The sequence below is a fragment of the Oryzias melastigma genome, linkage group LG11, assembly GCF_002922805.2.
Source record: "Oryzias melastigma strain HK-1 linkage group LG11, ASM292280v2, whole genome shotgun sequence".
Taxonomy (NCBI): domain Eukaryota; kingdom Metazoa; phylum Chordata; class Actinopteri; order Beloniformes; family Adrianichthyidae; genus Oryzias; species Oryzias melastigma.
In genome coordinates, this window is record NC_050522.1 from 8,443,120 (window position 1) to 8,464,746 (window position 21,627).

The 21,627-nt window shown below is 38.9% G+C and overlaps 1 protein-coding gene across 3 annotated transcripts in view; it reads right to left on the reverse strand.

The window, feature by feature from the left end:
* Positions 1–619: 619 nt before the first annotated feature.
* The window catches only part of igf2bp3 (insulin-like growth factor 2 mRNA binding protein 3), a 23,153-nt gene continuing 2,145 nt past the window's right edge, over positions 620–21,627 (reverse strand). Inside the window, exons 3-15 of one of the 3 annotated variants that reach the window (XM_024259820.2) lie at positions 16,166–16,214; positions 13,993–14,044; positions 12,664–12,727; positions 12,108–12,386; positions 11,889–12,023; positions 10,525–10,647; positions 10,308–10,443; positions 8,295–8,426; positions 5,785–5,904; positions 5,605–5,679; positions 5,365–5,496; positions 5,165–5,278; positions 620–3,301 (exon numbers count right to left, since the gene is read on the reverse strand). In XM_024259820.2, coding sequence (XP_024115588.1) covers positions 3,194–3,301; positions 5,165–5,278; positions 5,365–5,496; positions 5,605–5,679; positions 5,785–5,904; positions 8,295–8,426; positions 10,308–10,443; positions 10,525–10,647; positions 11,889–12,023; positions 12,108–12,386; positions 12,664–12,727; positions 13,993–14,044; positions 16,166–16,214 — 1,519 coding nt within the window. In that variant the 3' untranslated portion in view covers positions 620–3,193. The other 2 variants (XM_024259812.2, XM_036214265.1) reach the window with 2 other exon arrangements.

The window sequence follows — 21,627 nt, forward strand, 5'->3', positions numbered from 1 at the left end:
AGCTTCCTTAGCTATGCTTCCAGACGTATATTCAATGCCGTTTTTTGCCTCTGCCTTCTCTTTGCATCGTCTTCCTTCTTCCACCAGGGGAGTAATTTCACAAACACAAGCTCGTTCCCCAGCCTCATGCGGTGACACTTCATTTTACTCCCACTTCCAAATGCTTTTCTTAGTCAACTAATGACCTTCATTTGAAAGCAGCTTGTAGTTTAGCTTCCTTGTGTTTTTCTCCCATTCTGTTGCTTCTATGTCATCCAAAGATGAAGCTTTTCTCCTTTAAAATCTGCTGGAATTATGGAGTTACCGTTGAAAAGTGACAGTAAATTAAAGTTACGGTATGATAAAGATTGTGTTTAAGCTTCACGGCGATGCCTCGGATGTTAAAGGGTTTAAAAATGAACCATATAGTTCTCAGACATGATTCTAAGAGCTGCCAGAAGGTGGCGCCATCTGCCAAAAACTTTAGACTGCAAAACTTCATAAGAAAAAACTAAAACAGCTTAAAATATGATTAGATATTTAAGATAAGCCAATAAATTAAAACTGAACATTCAAGCATGGAGGTGGGAGGACAATTATTTGGCTTAATTAAAAGCTCATTTCAAAGAAAACAGACAGATTTTTGTTTCTCTTTTTATTCAGAGGCATTTGACAAGTGGAGCTGTGTGTGATGGGGATGGGGGCACAAGCATGGTTGGAGGGGGAACTATCATGCTGAAGTTTGATCACTTTTCCTTTAAAAACAAAAAAAAAAAACAAAAAAGGAGATCCAGTCCCTCAAATCTGACCCAAAAACCAAGGATGTTCCACTTTACACAGCCAAGAAATGCTAACAGACGAAACAAAAAAATAGCATCTGAGAAAAACAAGACGTTCATCCTGAAGAAGAAACACAAAAAGGCAGGCCATTTAAATCAAATGTATTTTTTTATGTTTGCTATCGGGGGTAAAAAGAAAAAAAAAATCATGACCTTTTACCACAAAAATGTGAAGCGAAAGTTCTAGACTGAAGTCACACGAAAAAGCAGAAAGAAGGAACCATTGCTGAGGAAGCCAAAAAAAAAGGAGTATATATTTTTTCCACACAAACACTGGCAAAAGAAAGATATTTTGATCACTTTTCTCTCAATACTAAACAATTCATGATTTTTTTTTTAGTTTATCAAACATATTGTGGGGGGAGGGGGCTAACCAATAGAAGAATGCCTCTCTCAAATTCAAAATGTCTAAAGAGGTAGATCAAAAACAAACTGGAGGAAGGGGTAATAGGGGCGGGATTATGTTAAGTATCACTTGTGCCCCCTCAGTTAAGCGCGGTGTTAACAAGGCGCGCCCAGGTGGGAAAAAGTGTTGGGTGGTGGGGGAGGGGCTGAGGTATTGGTGCGCGCTGGCGCTCAGAGGGGGTGGGGCGGCGCGACAACCCCCTCCACCCCCTAAGCTGAGGTAGACGTCGTTCTACTGTGGAAGCATGGATAGACTCGAGCACTTTTACCACAATCAACGTATTTACATTCGGCATAAAAACAAAAAAATATATATTTAGTTTGATTTTCTTCTCACTCCCCCTAAAGTCTTCATTTTGTGCCTTTTATGGTCTGTTATCCCTGTTTGAGCGACAGTATGCACAAAAAAAAAAACAATTATAACTATGCATCACTGTGACTTCCCCCTTCCACACCATGCAGTGGATGACACCATGTGGACTTTATGGACAGACTACAGGAGGCCACCCTGCTACAAGAAAGCCGACTTCATGAAAATAATGTGATGAGGGTGGCGAGTGACCTGGAGACAGACGAAGGTGGGGCATAACGAAGGAAAAAAAAAAAAAAAAGCTCTGCTCACAGCTACAGTGAGGACTCATCGCAATCTGTGCTGCAACACAAGACCGCAGGCCTCGCAGGAAGGCGGAAAAGACATTGTTAAAGTAGCATAATCCCAAACTAAATGGCATTGCTGCAAATAAGTCCGGTTGACATTATTTGCACATCTTAGGTTGTTGTTTTTTTTTATTATCGTTTCTCCTTCAAGAAGAAGGGAAAAAAAACGGAGGCGATTTTCCTCTATATTGTCGTCAGCCGCCAGCTGAGGAGGCGCCAACTCTTGCTCTGGGGGCCGCTAATGTACAAATAGACTTTATGTACAGAGTCACCTCGAGTCACACACACATGTACAATGCCGCCTGAAGCACCAGAGTTGAAGGCAAGGTCAGATGGCAGCTGACCCCGTTTTAAATTTTCTTAAAAAAATAAAAAATGTTCAAAGACCATCAGCTTTATAAAGTATACAAAATACCACAAAACAAAAAAAAAAAAGAAAACTTTTTTTTCATATATATATATAATCGTTTTCTCTTCTGAGGTACTAGATCCTGAGGTAGTTCGGTAAAATGCATAATAAATTGATTTTTCTGGGCGCCTCACATTTGGGCGACCCTCTTTTAAGTGTCAGCTGTAGTGCTGCCCTCTCAATAGATTTATATATATATTTTCATATATTCAATTTATATAGGTCTATCTATAAAATGCATCCAACTTTTTTTTTCTTTAAAATGCCACTATCTTACAGGCAGAACGCCTCTTACAACCCACCCTTTCAGGGTACTTCCGCCTAAACATGGCCGACCCTCCCCCACCCACAAATAAACCTCTGATGGTCGACTAGGACCAAGCAATGCCTTTTCCCTTCCACAGGAAACTCATGAGAAAGCCTTAACCACCGATAAACGCCAGGACAACCACATCTGAAGTCAACCGAAACATCTCGTCTTGTTTAAAGTACCACACCGAGGAGGTGAGAGTAAGAGGGGAGCGGGGGAGGGCACTTTTTTTTGTGTAAAAAGAACAAAATAAAAACGAACGCACCCGTGAGGGGGGAGGAGGGCGGTCGAAGAATTGTACGTGTGAGGGCAGGTGACGAGTGGGGAGCCCTCAGAAGTACATTCTCACAGGAGATGCTGAGGTTAAGTGGGCGGAGCTTCCGAAGGCCAAAAAAAAAAAAAAAAAAAGGTCTTAGTTGCCACACTTAACAGTTCAAGTCAGCGAGGGGTGCAAGTCCGATTCGGATCCAATAGCCTCTGACCCCTGAGATAAGCGTTAGGACCGACGTTCGTCATCTTCCTCCCATCAGACTCTTCTGCATCCGTCCGTCTTCTGACGGAGCCAGTCGCCATTCCTCGGAATCCAGCAGATCTTCATTTCCTGCGAGGCATGGGAGGCTGGCCTCCAGGCTGGGGTTTTAACTGCTGCTGCTGCTGCCTCCTCACCTGAGCCAGGATTTCCTGAATCTTCCTCTGAGCCAGCTGAACCACATGAGAACAGGTTAGGGACAAAAACATGAAGACTTAAAAACATTTGATTGCTTTTATAAGTTATAAAAAGAAAACTTCATAGTATATTCAGCTTAGATTCAAGCTTAAGGGTTCTTTCTTTAGACCAGGGGTGTCAGATGGTTTAATCCGGCCCAATCACGAAGAGAAAAAATAAGGATGTTGAAATCCAATTAAAAAAAAAAAAGAAGTTTATAGTCCAAACCTGTGGCGAGTTATGGTTATTTAAAGAAATGGCCGCAATGCAAAATTCTGCCACTAGGCGGAGCAAAGGAAAAGAAATACCAGCATAACAAGAGATCAAGAAACAAACATTTCGTCGCAAGTACGTGCCACATCTAGGTAAAATCCAGTTAGGTTCCCTGCTAGCCTCACCGCTGTTAAGGTGCCATAAAAATCATCAGGTGTGACATGACAATTACCAAAATGTCGTTGGAAAAAAGATGATAGCAAAAGCTGTAATAAAAATAGTAATTAGGCTTCTAGGTTGTTTGAGGCATTTTTTCCAACTGAGAAAAAACAAAGCTACAAATAAGTCGACCATGGATTGTTTTACTATTATATATTGGTGGTCCGGCCCACTCGAGATCAGATAGGTTGAATTTGGCGCCTTAACCAAAATGAGTTTCACACCCATGGTTTAAACCCTAGAACAGGAACAATGTATAAAACAAGTTCTTCCGGAAGATTAGAAATTTGAATAAAGTGATCTCTTGTTTATCACTGAAGTTATGTTGCAAAATAACCAGCAATGTGTGAAATCTACATTATTTTTTACAACTGTAGATGTTTTAAGGCTGTAAAGTCCCTCACTACATACTTTATGCACTTTTCTCAGACACCAACATGTTCATTCTTTTTTATTTAAACTCTCAAATCTGAGAAAAATATGTCAACTTTTTTAGATGATCTGTAGATTAGGCAAACAGAGCATTCAGTACAGAAGAGACAGCACTAGGCCGGCCGAGAACCGCCATCGCAGCAAAAAAAAGTAACGACAAACACAAAAGAAACTGTCCAAAAAAAATATCTGCAAAAACAAAAAAAGCTATCTTAGCAAAAATAAAAAGTAACTGTAAACATTAAAGTGATTGCAGCAAAAATTAAAAAGTAACTGCGAACAAAAAATGAGATGCAAAGAAGAAAGCTACAACGGAAGTCGATTATCGGGGATCGTTTTTGCCGACGGACACACCAGAAGTGGTCTGGTTTTTGCTATACGCACTGCTGCGAGAAAAAGGAAGAAAAGAATGTACGAATTGAAAAACGATGGAGAAAGTAAGTGAAGATGTTCGTGTTCAATGTCACCTTTTAAATATGTTATTTGGTTGGGCCAAGTAGGCCCAGGTTGTTGTTAGCCTCTGCTAACGTGGAGAAACATAGTATAGTAGGACAGTCCACTAACGAGGATAATCGAGTTCCATACCATAGACTAATATTTTACTCAATTATCCTTTCATTAGTGGACTGTCCCGTACACTACGCTGTCATCAGTAAAAAAATAACATTCCCCACATGAAGCTCCCGCCTAGTCAATAGCTTTGCTAAATCTTAGTTGTTATCCGATATAATGACATGGTGTCAGAAGTGGGATCTGAACCCACGTCTCCATTATTTTACCAATGGACGGGTGTCCAAATCTAGGCCTCAAGGGCTGGCCTCCTGCTCCAGATTTACCTGGATCAGGTGTGTTTCGGCCAATAAGGGGCTTCACTGGCATCAGTGGTTAGAAAACATGTTGGACACTGGCCCTCGAGGCCTGGATTCTGACACTCCTGCTCTAATGAGTCTATTCAAGATGAAACAGTATGAAAGCTCCTTGATTGAATGACACACCTGGCATGCAAAGAAGTGCCCGCTGATCTTGACTATGACCTGGTCGTTCTCGTCGGGCGTCTGGTCCCGGGGCACCACCACTTCTGCACACGTCAAGTTCTGTAGCTCGTTGACCTGTGACGAAGAAGAGCTTACGCTCAGTGAAAAAGTCCCTAATGGATTTGCAAGGAGGGGGGTTGCAGAATGTGTGTTTTTATTACCGTCTTTCCACCTTTTCCTATGACTCTCCCAGCAGCAAAAGAAGGAACCTTGATGTGGGCCTCCAGCTTTACCTCCTCTTTGGGTCCAAAGAAATTCTCTTCTTTCAGTTTACCAAAAATGCGACACTGTGCCTACAGGCAGAAAGAAACATTTAACTTTTTTTTTTTTTTTAATTTATTCTTCTGTTTTGTCTTTAAAAAGCTCCAAATGTTTGACATTTTGATCTGTAGGTTCAGAACCTTAAACTGAGCTTCTGGTGGCCCAACGATGATGACCATCCTCTGCTTGGCATCCATGCCCTCTGCAGGAGCGATCTGAAAGCAGGAAAAGCACATCGGACCAAACCCCATCAGTCGAGAGGCTGCAAGAAGGCAGGCGGAGTAATCACAACCCTCCTTCACCATCTGTCAGGTACTCACCTTGATTGAGGCTCCTGCAAAGTGAGACAGCTGTTTAATGTGTTGACCCTGTTTACCGATGATGGCTCCCACAGCAAGCGCAGGAATGAACAGGTGAACCGTCTCCGACTCCGGCTGTCCCTGCTGGGTACAAAACACCTCATTACTGACCCGACCAGATGACAGTAACACAGTGGTAGCAGACCCGGCTACTCGGCTCCAGCACTAGTGTGGCAACAAAACGGCAGATTGAGCAAAAGCTCAAACTTGACAGATTTATTCCCCCGGAAGTGTCCTCATCTGTGAGGAGGGAGCAGGTGATCATCATTCCTGAAGCCAAGATTGGTGTTAATGCATTCTTAAAGATGGTACATTGATTATGTTATGTCACATGCATTTTATGGAGGGAAATTCAATGAAGAAAAAAAAACTTGCTTGTGGTTTTAAAGACCCACTCCGATGAAAACTGTATTTTTTACTTTTTTTTATAGCATTTTGTGATGGAGGACATTTATAAAGAAAATTAGCTCAATTCATTTTGAGTCTTTGTTTTCCTCGTCTGACCTGGAATCTGACTCAAAATTGCTCGCCATTTATGTTTAAAGGGTAACTAAACAGGACAGTTGGAGGGCGATTCCATTCTCAACCCAGATTTGAAAAAAATGACAAAAAAGGGGGCGGGGCTAGTAGAGTTGGACTGAGCAGTGGAGGTGTGGCTTGGATCATTGACAATTAAATTAGCTTTATGTAGCTGTAACACTAGAAGGGTGCAGTTCTTGCACGAGTTACAGCTTAGTTTTTAGAGAGCATCACAACTAATAAAGGCCAACATATTAATCTAACAATCCAGAGTGAAACGTCATTGCAAATCCATCACCAGGACAGAGTTTGCCAATTATAATCCCAAGCACGCTCAACCTCTGTTCCCTAGTCCACTGGAAAGTTTTGTAAGTCAGTAGATTTTTAACAACTGAAGGCAATACACTTACGAGCTGTGCTAAAGCTAAAAACCAACTTTTACTGAATCAAAGATGGGCGGGGCTTTTATAATGGAGCTGCAGAGCATAAAAAAGGTGGGAATTCTGGCACTTACACCCGTTAACCAATCACAAAACTCAACTGTAATACCTCATTTCAACCTGTAGGGGAAAAACACTGACAGTTTATGACTATATTTTCATGAATTTGGCAACAACCAACAGACAGCACTTTAAAAGCTCCATTTATAGAGGTCAACTGCCAAAAAAAATGTGTTTTTTTTTGTGTTTGGTTACCCTTTAACCGGTACTGTTAAGTTGGGGGTTAGAGGGGCTGTAAGGATGACAGGAAGTGGGGGCAGGCTTACTCCACACCAACAGTCTCGGTCATAACTGTGACCTAGAAGATGACAAGTTTTTTTTTTTTTGGCTAAAAACTGCAAAATAATATTTCACATTCACTGGGAATGCTTTGAAAATAGATTAAAAGATGATTGGAGTGGGACTTTAAAGAGGTAAAACATCCAATAAAATGAGCAAATTACATTATTTAGAGACGATAAAACACCTGGTAAAATTAAAGAGTGATGCAGAAGCACAGACATCCAAAACATTACAAATCATATTTTTTAGCCTAACAGCCGTGAAAAATAAAAAAAAAAGAGCCGTCTCAACTCCAACAACTTCTCATTTGTTTTTTCTGGTAAAACATCAATCGGGCTTTTGTAAAAGTCAATAAACCAATAAAGGGATGCCTTCCATTTACTTCTGCATGGCCATCACCACCACACATGGAAGAAGATCAAACACAGAAAAGCTTCAAGAATGACTCCATTCTGCAGAAATAAGGCATGCTGTTAGGGTCAACAGTGTTCCAAAGCCACCGATTACTGCTCTGCAAGAAGCTGTGGGACAAAGTAATGTTAGTGTGACCAATTAAAAGACTAACGGCTCTAAAAGGGGAGGGGATGTTGAGCCAAAAATCAAAACTAAAATCCAGCTTTGCAGCAGATCCTGCAGCAGCAGACTCGAGCCGTGCAAAGCACTTTGGGACAGGTGACTTACAGCGGCGAGGGGCTGGCTGCTCGCCGAAAGCACAGAAGCCCAAAACGGCCCCTCAGTCGCATAAGGACTGCACTAGAAGGAAAAGGAAACACCAAACTGAATCTGCTTCACTTTGTATACCCAAACGTTTTGAGTCAGAACCCTCTCCTTCAACCCCATTACTTTGATTTACTCCTTAAAATATTTTAACGTTTTTTCTTCTGGGGCACAATAACTTCACTTTAGTTAAAAGAATGTAGAGATCTAAATTACATTACAAATGTATGCTGAAAATAAATCCCCCCTAATATATTATAGGTTGAAACGCAACAGATTGACAGTAAAAAAAAATTATCTTGCCAGTTTATGGCTTAATCTCTGCAGTGTACAGGCACCAACTCTTCCAAGAGTTCACATAAAGAAAACAACATCGACGTTTCTGACAACTATGATTAAAAAAAAAAAAGTTTATTCTTCATGGTAGCACCATTAAAGTGTAACATGACTTACTCCAAATGACGAGCATCCGCCATGAGCTCCTGAAGGCGGGAAGTTGGACATGGAAGGGCCCATACCTGGAGTTCCACTGGGAAACAATCCCAACGCGTTCAGATTTAAGCCAGGGATCAGGTTAGACTGGAGCTGGAGAGACATTTGAAGATTTTTTATGGAAATTAGAAAACCAAGAATATGTATTTGCATGCAAAAGTTTATTCACACAAACTGTTGCGAGTATATATATATTTTTAACACCTATTCTCCCTTCAAGTATTTCATTGTTCAGATGCTTCTCATTAATGGTTTACTGCATGTTCAGTCCATTTCCTGCAGCATTACTGTTCAAATAAATCTGAAAACATTCCTGTGTGACAGTTCTCAAATTTTCATTTTTATTTAATTTAAAATGAGTTCCAATTTCCATGAAGAAATGGGAAAAAAATATTTCACTGAAAGTTGAAAAAAAAAATAGTAAACAGAAGTTTTCAATTTATATATTATGTGATATTTGAGATGTGAATGTGTAGTAAACATGATTGCATTTACAACGTGATATATAGCATTACCTGCGATAATGCGTGAATGCAATAATGCGTGAATGGAATAAGCTGAATTTGGCTGCTGAAGATGCCAGATAGCTGTCAACGCTGAAGCTGAAAGCTTGCTAAAATATTGGTAAATGCCAAAAATGGAAACATGTCTATATTTGCCAAAACAGCTAGCATAATGCTAAAATATTAGCTAAACTCCAGTTCAGCCTAAAAAACTAGGGCTGTGTCTGAGTTCCCAACCTAATCACCAACTACTACAAAATTAAAGTGCGGGACTATATAATGCCCTGTATTTTAAAAGCAATACTGACACCATGCTCAGTACCTTACTTTTGTTTTTATAAACGTCAGATATGACGTCACCGATTTCACAAAGTGGAAATCTAACCAATTCGAACATTTCACAACATCTATTTATGACTCCACTGTGTTCTGATGATGAAAATGTGGATGTTTATTCAAAAACTACAATTTTTTTCGCAAAAATTGTATGACCGCAATGCATTGTGGTCTACATTCGCAAATGTAGCGAGGTTTGATGCACGCTAGTTTTTTGCAAAGACTTTTGGGAAATTTCTAGTGTACTCCGTTTTGGAATTAGTAGATTCCGATTTCACTGTAAAATGGTGACCACACTATATAGGAAGGAGGGAAGGAATCCAACATGGCCTGGAAAAATGTCTAACGTTGCCAAAACTCCAAATTTTTCTAAAGAACTTTTGGGAGAAAAAAAAAAAAGGCTAATTTTGCCCCAAAAAAGCTAGCATTACGCTAAAATACTATCTAAACTCTAAATTTTCCTAAGGAATTTACAAAAAGTATAAATTTGACAAAACAAATAGCATGCTAAAATATTAGCCAACTAAATTTTCCTAAAGAACTTTTGGAAAAAAAAACCCCGCTAATTTTGCCCCAAAAAAAAGCTAGCATTACGCTAAAATACTATCTAAACTCTAAATCTTCCTAAGGAACTTAAAAAAAGCATAAATTTGACGAAATAGCTAGCATAATGCTAAAATATTAGCTAAACTCCAAATTAGCCTTAAAAAACTGGAGAAATGTCTAAATTAGCCAAAAACAGCAAACATGTTACTAAATTAAAAACTATATTTAAAAACACAAAAAAACAGTAGTTGCTGAACATTTTAAAGTTTGAATAGTTTTTCTATAGCTTAAAGTGTATGTGGAAGTTCGTAAGATTCGAAGCTAAGTTTTTGAAGGATTTGAGCAATTTCTCTTTTATTTCATTAAAAACAAAGTGTGACGACTGAGTTTTTAACGTGCCGAAAAATGTACGGAAAGGAGCAAATTAATTAATCGTGTGAATGCTATAAAGCATTCACACAATTAACTCAATCCATTTGTTTAAAAAAAAAACAAAAAAAACAAAAAAAACAGTTCAAGGTCATATAATTTTACTTTGAAAAATAAGAGTACATTTCACGTTGTGGACTCAAGAGAAGAGTATACTCACATTCATAGCAGCCATGTCACTTTCATACGCCTCCCTGACCTTCTTCATCACCTCCTCCTCAGCCCGAGAGCATGCTTCAATGCAGCCTTTCACTGTGATGGTTCGCTCTGGGTTGTACAGCGTGAGGTCCTGAAGTCTGCACAGAACACGTTAGAGCCGTGAGGACAGCCTCGTCCTCTTCAGAGTGTCACAGCAGGATGACCCAGAATGGTCTTACGGTGAGATGGTGATCTTGGTCCCCGTGTCCTGCTCGATCTTCTTTAGGTTACGCCCCTCTTTCCCTATCAATCGCCCTACGAAGTTGTTATGTGCAAGAATCTTCAGTGGGATCTCCTCAGTGCTGCAACAGAGATACAGCAAGATTTTCAGTATCAAGGCCTCTTCCTCGTTTCAGAAAACTGTAGATTTGGATGACTTCAGTGCAGAGTAATTCGGTCATTTGTCTTTTCAAATACTATAAACTTACTGAGTCTTTGCTGGTTTTCCAACTTTAATTCCTAAATTTCAGAATCTAATTTTCCTCACTTAAACACAATTAAAACAAGAATTGATCAGACTTTCACATTGTGGCCTCCAACTGACTCGGTTGACTTTCACAATTACAAATCCTTTATAATAATAAAAATTCAGAAGTAAAAGCTAGAAATTTGCCCTAATTCAGCAGGAATGAGTCATTAAATATTAAACTGGTGTTTGTGAATTTTTAACATGTTTTTGTTTGGAGGATATTTATGAAGAAATTAAAGCTTAAAACTCCATTTCTGAGTGTTTGTTTATTCAAATCGTAAATCACAAGATGACAAATAAAAACCTGAAAAGCTTACACCGTATTTTCTGCACTAACATTTGTGCGCCTAATAATCCAGTGCGCCTTTCGTGTGTCCCAAGTTCCAAAATCCGTAAAAACTGTTCAACTTTGGGAAGTGTCCGCTCGATTGACTCTGGGACCATTTCTCCTTGATTATTCGACTAATTGCACTTCTTTTATTCGCGTCTTGAGAAGCTGCTTTTCTCCTTCAGAGTCTAGCGAAAGCGAAACAGAGCGTGCGTATTTGTTCGTGGGAGCGATGACACACGGCGCACACGCTTTCATTGGGCGAGTTACGAACCATATGTGAAGGGATTGTTGACACCTGGGATAAAGCATTTGCTGTAAGTGTTGTCCGAGCTTTTGGGATCATTGCTGAACAACCGCCTGGCAATGAGACCAAATCTGACAACGATGAGAGGAAACCGGCATGTTGGATTAGGGAGTTACTCAGCTGTTTAACTCAAACACCAAAGATGTTTTGTGGGAGAAGACTGAATAAAAAGTGGTAAGAGTGGCGTTTTAAATAGTGGAATAAAGTTTAACTAAACTCACTCTTTAGCTTCTATTACCTCTTTGTCAGGTCTCCACTAAGTGTTCTGGATTAAAAAAAAAAAAGGTATGTATAGCTTTAGAAGGAATTTCAGACTTTCCTAAAGCTCTAAAGTGAGCGTAGCTGCATCAAAACATGCAAATAGTTTTGGAATTGTAGTGAATAGTGGGTTAAGAAAAAGAAAGTGTTCAATGTCTTCTCGTTTCGGCATTGAACTCACAACTTGGTGTCGAGGGCTTCCTTCTGCATGATCTCCATAATGGTCGTACACGCTTTGGAGCAGCCTTCAGGAGTCGAGTGGATGGTGATGGGTTTCTCTGCTGCACCTGCATTTTCCTTCCTATGAATATCAATTCTGGAGTTGGAGAGAGAACAAAGTCAAATCAGTTGACCAAGAAACCAAAGATAAAGAATATGTACTCTGCTCTGAAACTCGTACTTTGAATGAGTTTGTTTGGTTATGTTGCGAATAGTGGCGCCCTCCTTTCCAATGATCGCCCCGACGAACTGCGTGGGGACCAGCACGCGCAGCGGGATGTCCGACTGCACCTTGGGCCGCGCGCCCAAACCGGGGGAGCCGGAACGCGGGGGGCCGCGAGCGTTAAAGCCTCTCCTGCCTCCAACTCCAGGACCTTCTGGAGCCGCCGTCTCGTCCGGTATATAAGACACCTTCAGGGGATAGTTGTCCATCATGTATCCATTCAGCTTCTCCATCGCCCTGCAGAGAACACAAATCAGTCTAAAACAACTTCCAAAGCATGAATTAAACAACCATGCTGGTTTCAAACCTAATAATCCCTCATCTTTTTAAATTGTATTGTGATTAACATACACTAGGGGGCACCAGACGGATAATTTAACCCCCTTAAATGTAGAGCTTCACATTTCACAATCCTAGGTATGAGATCAGACTGTAGAAAGGAAGATTGTGTGTCTTTGTTTAAAAAAAAAGAAAAATCATCAATCTAAAGACAGGTTTGTGTGCATGTACTCACATTCTGGCGTGGTCTTTAGCTCCATATCGAACATTTACTACGGCAGTCTCTGTGTCAGTGTTTACTGTGGGGAAAAACAACAGTGTCAACACATTTGATATTAAAACTACTTTTTTTTTTAGATTCATATTTTTATATTTCGATGGGATAGAAATTGAACGTTCTTATGAAACAAAATCATTATAGACCAACAGCTGAGTTAGAAATTACATGTTAAACAATACAAAATATCTAAACCTCTAATATATATATATATATATATATATATATATACACACAAAACAAATATTGATCCAATGATTAAACCTTTCAAAAAAAGTCACAAATTAAGTTATTTTTTGAATCTACATTCATTTAAAAAAATACAATAAAATACATTAAAATGTGTTGATGCTGTGCATACGAGAATGTTGGAAATTCTGTTTTGTGACTTTAAAAGTAGCTAAAAACATATGAGGAGCATTATAATTTGAAATGTGTTTTTATGTTTGAATCATGCAGAGCAATAAATGGAAAAAGGAAATTTTTGAAAATTCCTTGGATAAAGATCTAACATGAATTAATACTGTAAACAAACGCAGGTTACTGTTAAAATGTCAATACTGGTGAAATTTAATGATGTGTCTTAGCAACCATGCATGTATATGTGTTCGGTTAAGCATTTTATTTTATATTTTGTGGCATTTTTGATGCTAATTTTTGTCTCAGTGTGAATTAAATCTGTTTTTTTTATTCTTCTGTCCCTACCTGTTGATTATCGCTTAAAATATTTGATTTGAAGAACCAAATAAACTCCAAAGATGTGAAATGTATACAGAAAATATTGATCAAAAAATACAATTTAGGAAAAAAAAGAGAGAATCATAAATAAACCTGTTTTTTGTGAATCTAAATAATTAAAAAATAAAAATAAATACAAGAGCATTTGTAGCTAAAAGAAGAAAGGAGCATTATCAATTGAAATGTGTTTTTATGTTTGAATAATTCAGAGCACAAGAGGAGAATTTCTTGTTTCTAGGACTGTAAAAAAAAACAGCACGATACTAATAAAATGTCAAATAATTTGGTGAAAATGTATTTTGTTAAGCATTTTATTTTACGTTTTGTGGCATATTTGTCAATTTGATGCCAACTTTTGTTTTTGTGACTTAAATCTGTATTTATGCCTCTGTGCCGTCCTCTATATGGTTAATGTTGATTATCGCTTCAAATGTTTGACTTGAAGATCCAAATAAATTCTAAAGATGTGAAAATAGACAAAAGGAAGGAGACGGCACATTTCTGCAGAAGGTATCTGATAAAGAACGTCCAAAGTCTGCATCCGTTTACCTTGTTCACAGCTCTCGACGGCACCATACTGAGCCAACATGCCGTCCAAAACCTGAAAGCCAAAAGAAACCAACATTTTAATGACGGACCAGAACCTGTTGATCAACACCTTCTACTGAGATGGATTTATATTCTGAAACATGTACTTAAAAATGCTGCTCTCTTGCTTAAGTGTAAGAAAATACAACTATGTACTTTGGTTCCTTCCAATAAATATTTTTGAGAACAAATTGGATTGATTCTTTATGACAGGCGATAACCCGACTCAAAACATGGTTGAAGGGGGCGCGCGGGCTTCTACGCTGAACTCAGACCTCTGACCATGCTCAGCTGAACCTGAGGCCACGCCCCCAAGAGCTCAACCCCACTTTCCAGCCAACAAGACGCCCGCACCCACCCCCACTCCACCAAACCACCAACCAAGCAACCTCCCGCCTTCCCGCTTCCATCATTGGCCGCTCCAAACCTCGCCGCCTGCTGGTTGGCTCCTCCGCCTGATTATCTACCCCTCCCAACCAATGGGAATCCAGGGCATTCAGGAAAGGGTGGGGTACATTCCAGCAGGAAGCAGCAGCAGCTGGGGGGGAGGGGTACGAGTTCATGCTACACATTCTGTGAATCGGAGCACATGGAGGGGAAGAGGAAGAGTCCAGGCCCACCCACAACCGCACAACTGTGAACACGCCGCCACTCCAGCTCCATTCTCGTGAAGCCAACACTCGGCGTGGCCAGCCGCCTTGTCCGTTACATGGGAGGCCTTTGCACCAAAAGATCCCATTTTTTTGTGACCCCACCCTCTCTGAGGGGGGAGAAAGCTAAAAGTCATGTGTAGATAAAACAATAAATCAAAAAAGAAGAAGAAGAATGTGGCTCGTCACATGCTTGGAACATGGTTGCAGTTCACGGACATGCGTACGTAAAGCAAAGCCACCATCTGACCAGCAATCAGGCTGGAGAGCAAATTCACCTCAAATTTAGGGATAAAACATTTAGATACAGATTTAGACACATTCTTGTTCTTGGAACAGGCAAAAATGTTGCTCTGCAAGCACGCATGATGGCAGCTGATGCTCTGAAGGAGGGGGGTGTTGGAGTCAAGTAAAGCGCCATAAAATTCCACGTTCAAGCCAACAAGCGGACAGACAAAATTAAAATTAGTCCCCAATTTTGAGCAGACATATTTCCAAGTTTTGTGATTTTTAAAAACAAAAACAATTTACAAAAAAAATCTTTGAATGAAAAATTTAATTTGAAATTTCCGCTTTACATTTAAATCCTTTAAAAACACAAAAGCAGAATTTAAAAAATTACTTTTGCTTTTTTTAAATCCTGTGGAAATACATTTAAAAATAAAATAAATAATTGTTTTAAAGAAATATCATGAATGTGAAAATATTTTAAAATGAGTTCCCTAAAAATCAAAACTACTCAATTACACAAGCAAAAGTAAAATGTCACAGCATGACAAACCCTTCACTACTGAAGCAGGTTTCACTTTTTGACTGCAGGGTTTAAATCTAAAATTATATTTTAAATTTAAAAAACGACATTGTTCACTGCATCAAAGTCAGCACCACTTATTAAAGCAATAAAAGACAATACATAAAAAACATGTTTTGTGTAAATTAAACTATTTTTGGCTTGAATTAAAAAATATATAAAATAAAAATTAAGAAAATGTATTTTGGACTTAGAAAAAACATTCATAGAAACAAAAAAATATATATAGTCAAATCAAGGACTCTACTCCCCATTCATGAACCAGCGAGGTCAAACATCCCTCACCCCCCCAGATCTAGCCAACCCATGTCACATGAATGTTTCACGAGCCTTTAAATTTCTAAGAAAAAGGCATTTTTGCAATAGTGTTAGGTGGGAGATTCATTTGAACCTTTTGCAACAGAAAAGGAAAAAAATAAATCTCAATGAATCTTTTGACACTTCCCAAACTCTCTCTTTAAACCAGTTTTTTCAAAATAAAACACATTCCTGATCCACTAACCATTGGATCAGGAATGCTAACAAGCGCTACAAAAAGGAATCGTCAAATGTATGCTCAGCTAGGAATCTAAACGGACGAAAGGTAACTCCAAAGGTCACTGAAAAGAGCCTACAGTCAAGTTGCTTCATGACGCCTTGCCCTGGAAGCAGTTAGCAGCCCGTTAGCACTCACCTCCCACTGCATGTGAGGCGGGATGTTCCTGATCTGCAGCTTGCAGCTCCTGAGGGGACAAGGCGGACAGGATAGGATGGACAATTAGACGATTACAAGAGGTCAGTCACAAAAAAAAGATTTTAAAAAGTTGGGACTAATCAATGAAGCTGAAAAAAAAATACAAATAAATAAACTAGAAGTCTAAACTCCAAACTACGGCCCACGGGCCGGATCAGGCCCTTAACATTTGGGCAGGCCCCCCAAACACTATCAGAGACGCAAGATTTTTTTTTACATTTTTTCCCCTCAATTTGATCAAAAGTATAGATTATTTAATTTTTATTATTATTTTTTTCTGTGAAGATTACAGAAAGGAATTCTTTAAAATTTGTCTACTGTAAGTATTTGCGTTTAGGCTGTGATTGCTACATTTTTTCTGTTGGCCTACAAACCAACATCAGAGAAGAAAACAGAAAACAAGAAAAAGTTTGGGGACCCCTGGACTAAACCACTCAAAATTCAGATCAACAACCAACCAACCACACCCTTCTACATTATCCAGAGGACAAACAATGAGATTAGTGGGAAAGAACATGGAAAAATCCAACTTTTTAACCCTTTAACATCTAAGGCGTCACCGGTGACGCTTAAGCACAAAATCTTTAACGTATGGTAACTTTTCACTGCTTTTCTCCTTCAGAATCTACTGGAATTATCGTGTTAACGGTTGAAAAGTTACAGTAAATCAAAGAACATAAACACTGGAGCTCCTGTGTTAAAGGGTTAACCCCCCTTATACCCGTTTGAGTCCTAAATCATTAACTCCCAAACACTTCAACGCTCACTTTTTCCAGGCTGGACACTTCTGCAAGAGCATCCAGCTGTTGCCCACAGACAACATCAGGAACCTCAGCTGAAGTGGAGACTGGCAGCTCCAATAGTGCAGCGGCTATCCCTAATTCAATCATTGTGAGGATGCTTCAAAGCATTCACATTATAGTGATTCTCTTGCTCCTTGACGTACGTTTTTTGGGCACGTAAAAACACACTTTCAGCAATTTCAGTAGTCTTTATGTCAAAACATTCAGCTTCATTCATGACATTACTGCTTGTACTTTATATTTTTGAAATATTGAGCAAAACTTTTAACAACTTGAAACCATCGTTTTCAGTCATTTTTAAATAATGTGGCAATGAGCTGCTGTGTCAGCATTATGCTAGCTTATTTAAGTAATTTGGCATCTATTGAGTTTTTTATGCCAATTTTATCGAACATTTTAGCAACATGCTGACGTTTTTTTGGCTAATTTATTATCTATTAAGGTTGTTAGGCTATTTTGAGTATAGCTAGGACGAGGCTAATATTTTGGCTAATTTGTTATCTACTAAGGTTGCTAAGCTATTTTTGAGTTTAGCTAGGAAGAGGCTAATATTTTTGGCTAATTTGCTACCCAATGAGGTTTGTTGGGCTATTTTCAGTTTGGCTAGGAAGAGGCTAATGTTTTTGGCTAATTTGTAATCCAGTTAGGTTTGTTGGGCTACTTTGAGTTTAGCTTATATTTCTGCAAGAGGCTAACGTCTTTTTTGTGACTAATTTTACTGAGGATTTTTAGACTATTTTGGAGTTGTGCTAGTATTTAAGCAATGTACTGGCTACTACTACTAAGGTTTATTGGGCTAATTTAGCATAGCTCATTTTAAGCAACATACATGTTTTTGCAATGTTGGCATGCATTGAGAATTTTTAAGCAAACTTACTAACAATTTTTCAGAAATTTAGGTCAACTTCAGCGGTCTTCATAGTCCTTTACAAAATTTCAAGTCTTAACAAATGTAGCATTTTCAGCAAATCCCTACAGCAATTAAAGTAAATTGCTTCAGCATTTTCAGCAACCAGAATTAGCAAAAAGCATTCACACTCGCATTATTTATCGCAGGTAATGCAGCTTTTCTAGTTCATTTAGCATTAGGGTTCCCCTTGGTTTTGTGTTCAACAGTGATGTGAGGAGGTCATGCAGACAATGGAACTTGTGAGTCAGTGAGTTGTATAAGTGTACATCTGCCTGCGTGTGGTGGTTGAATAAAAATGTGGGGGAAAAAAGTGTAAGCCACTCGTCACTTAGCTAAAAAGTTACATTTCAGACAAAAACAGGTTACACCAGGGGTGGGTAAACTACGGCCCCAAAGGCCATATGCGGCCTGTTTAACTATACAATCTGGCCCAACAAACTGGAATACATTATACTGATAATCCCTAAATAATGTTTTATATTCTCTGTAATTCTGCCAATCACGTGTCAAAGTCAAGGCTTGGGGGCCGGATCCGGCCCTCAAGATCATTTTTATTGTTGATGGCCCATGTCATCTTGCACTTATTTTAACTTGTAAAATTTTGACAAAATATATATTTTTGGGGGAATTTGAAAGTTATTTAAGGTTTAAGTTGATTTGTTCTGGAATAATATTCCTTCCTGTTTTTATTCATAGTTATGTTAAAAGTTATGTTGTTTACAGGTTTAAAAATTTAGTTTGATAGTGTTCAATAAATGTTTATCCCATTCGGCCCGCGACCTAAGGTGTGTTTTGGATTTGGCCCCTTGTGTGATTGAGTTTGACACCCCTGCCATAGATGGCACTCTACAAATAAATTTACCTTTGGGTGCAGAAAGTTTTTTTTTTTTAATGTTAATGTGTGTTTTTCGAGTCAACCATTTTTCCAATATTCCAAACAGCACATGAATGCAGCATTTCTTCAAGTTTGCATTTTTTTTCCCTTGAACATCAACCAATTGGTGGAATTAGTACTGAAATTATAAAAAGCCAAAAAAAAAAATAAAAATCTTCCATTTTAAAATGTATACATTAATTTTCAATTAAAGTTAAAGCCTTTTTTCCATGTTATTTCTTTCTCTTATGTGGTGGATCACCAAAACATTCAACATGTCTGCTCCTTCTTTCTAATTTTAGAACTCTTTGTGGCCCACAAGTCGAAAAGTTTGCCCATTCCTGGGTTCCAAGGAGCAAAACTCTCACGTTTTGGTTTTAGTTTACCATGTTCACACACACACACACACACACAAAAAGCTAAATAAAAGGGATCAAAAATGTTTCGGATGTGTTAGGACATCCCAATGCGGCTTATCTACTGTGTCAGGAAGACTTTGGAACATGTATGAAATTCCCTTAAGACAAAGAGAAAAAAAAGGCAGGCGATACAAAAGAAATATGACCAGATCTCTCCAATTTAACCCCTTTAAGGCCATTCATTCATCATTAATTGAAAAAAACTCATTCAAAATAGGAAAATACATTTTAAAATCCTTCGCGCGACACAATCCCAAAACAGTCGCCATGTTCCGCAGTGCAGCAGGAACGCCATGTCAAATGTGCAAACGCACAAAGTACTTCCAGTTGGATTAACCTATAGCTACACACACAGAAGGGTGTGTGTGGCGTGGGGGGGGGGTTGTGGGTGGTATACATTCCTCGCCCCAGCCTTTGATTTGAAGAGGTGCGTGTGTGTACATGTGGGGTGTGAAATGGAGGGTAGCCCTGTTTCAGGCGAGGGTAACAAGGGCCCTCTCTAACCCCGGTGGGGGGTGGGGCCCCGTTGCCATGGACACAGACACGACCACTGACAGGAACATGTAGAGTAGGGTCAAAAGTGGGAGGGGAAAAAAGGGGATAGAAGGGGAGGCCCAGGAGTGACTGGAAGCTGGCTCGTCATTTGATGGGCCAGGAGAGGAGACGGGTCCCGTTTATTTACTTTCAAAATAGTCCCAACATTTCGACACATTTACGACGGTTTTGACCTCCGACCAGCTGAGCGGAGACGGGGCGTAGAAAAGGTAAAAGGGCGACAAAGACCAGAAGAAGAATTAAAAAAAGCTATAAACTTACTAAAAGGCTGCAATACTTGTAATAATAAAAGTTGGTTAAACGCCTGAACACAACTGGCCTCTCTCATGTGACCTAGTTTATTTTGGGATTTCAGTTTTCATGACCAAAAAAAAACAAAACAAAAAACAGAACTCTAAGCTATAAATTTTAAAGATTAAATGATGACTCCAGAACACATACATGGTCCAACATTTCTATTTCTCAGACTACAAATCCCCCAAATTAACCTGTTAAAGTTGTCATTATAACCACATCACTCTTGGAACATCTCATATTAATCATTTCTTTTACATTACTGAAAAAGCATAAAACATGAAGAAAAAAAAAGTGGTACAAAGTTTGAATGGTTCTGTTCTCATTCACACACAGGGCCACTCCTCTGACCACGCCACCTCGTTCTCACACATACACGTGGGAACAAGGAAGCTCCTTTTTTGTTGCTGTCCTGACTTTATTCAACCTATGATATTTTAAATAAGAGACCAACTTCTTGTACGAGTGCTGAAGCTTAGCTGGTAGTTCCACAACACACACTATGAACAAATAACAATAAAAGGCTGTTGTTCTTTCAGTCTTTCATTGTGACAACTGGAAACTGTATAAAAAGGTTTAAATTAATGCAAAACTTGCTGAGAAATTTATATATACTTTCTTAAACACAACTATGCAAAACAGTCAAGCAACATTATATGTAGTTTGTTTAATTTAAAAAAAATACCACAAGATTAAATTACATTTTTTGTTAATTTTGTAAAAAAAAAATATATACAAAATGTTCAAATAAAATTAAAGCAATTGGGGAGGTACCTGGTTTCTCACATTTACAGAAGAAAAGAGAATCAGCCAAAACCATTGCTGCCTTGTTTTCTTTTTTAAATGGACCCCAAAACCGTCTCCACCCTATTTTGATTCCTGTCTGCTGCAGCACTTCCCCTTCCTGGGGAGTTCAAAGGTTAAGCAATAGTGATTGGCCAAGCCTCCTGCTGAAATATACAGACTGGAATGCACAAAAAGGGGAGTGAGTCCCCTCTTTTCCTATCGATTATGATTTACAGAGAGAAAGGGGGGCACAATTTACACTCCCAACCCCAGTGTGGCTGAAACTCCTACATGAAATCCTTCTTCCTCAGTACTTTTCGTAAAAGGTGTACAAAAATAGTCAACAATTTGCGTCATTTTAAAAACGTACTATATATATAAAATCCTCAAATTATAAATAAAATCATTGAATTGTTTAATTTGAGGGAACATTTACATTAAAAGTAATTTTCTTTGTTTTGTTTTTTTAAAAAGGGGGAAATGGTTTGTGCGTAAATACGCACAACTTGCGTCGTGATTTAATTTCAACGTGAAACCATTTTTTAAATAAACATTTGTTTTACCCGAAATTCGACGCCAATTAAAGCTGAATTACGCCACCACCAAAAATACGCACCACGTCCAGCTTTGGTGGCGCACTAAAAGACTTTAGATTTTAATGGAAAGCCTAAAAACGCTGCAAACTCTCACACTGAGGCTTTTCGCGAGTTGGGCCCCCAAGCCTTCCCATTCCACCCCCGTTTTTTTTTTTTTTTTTTTTG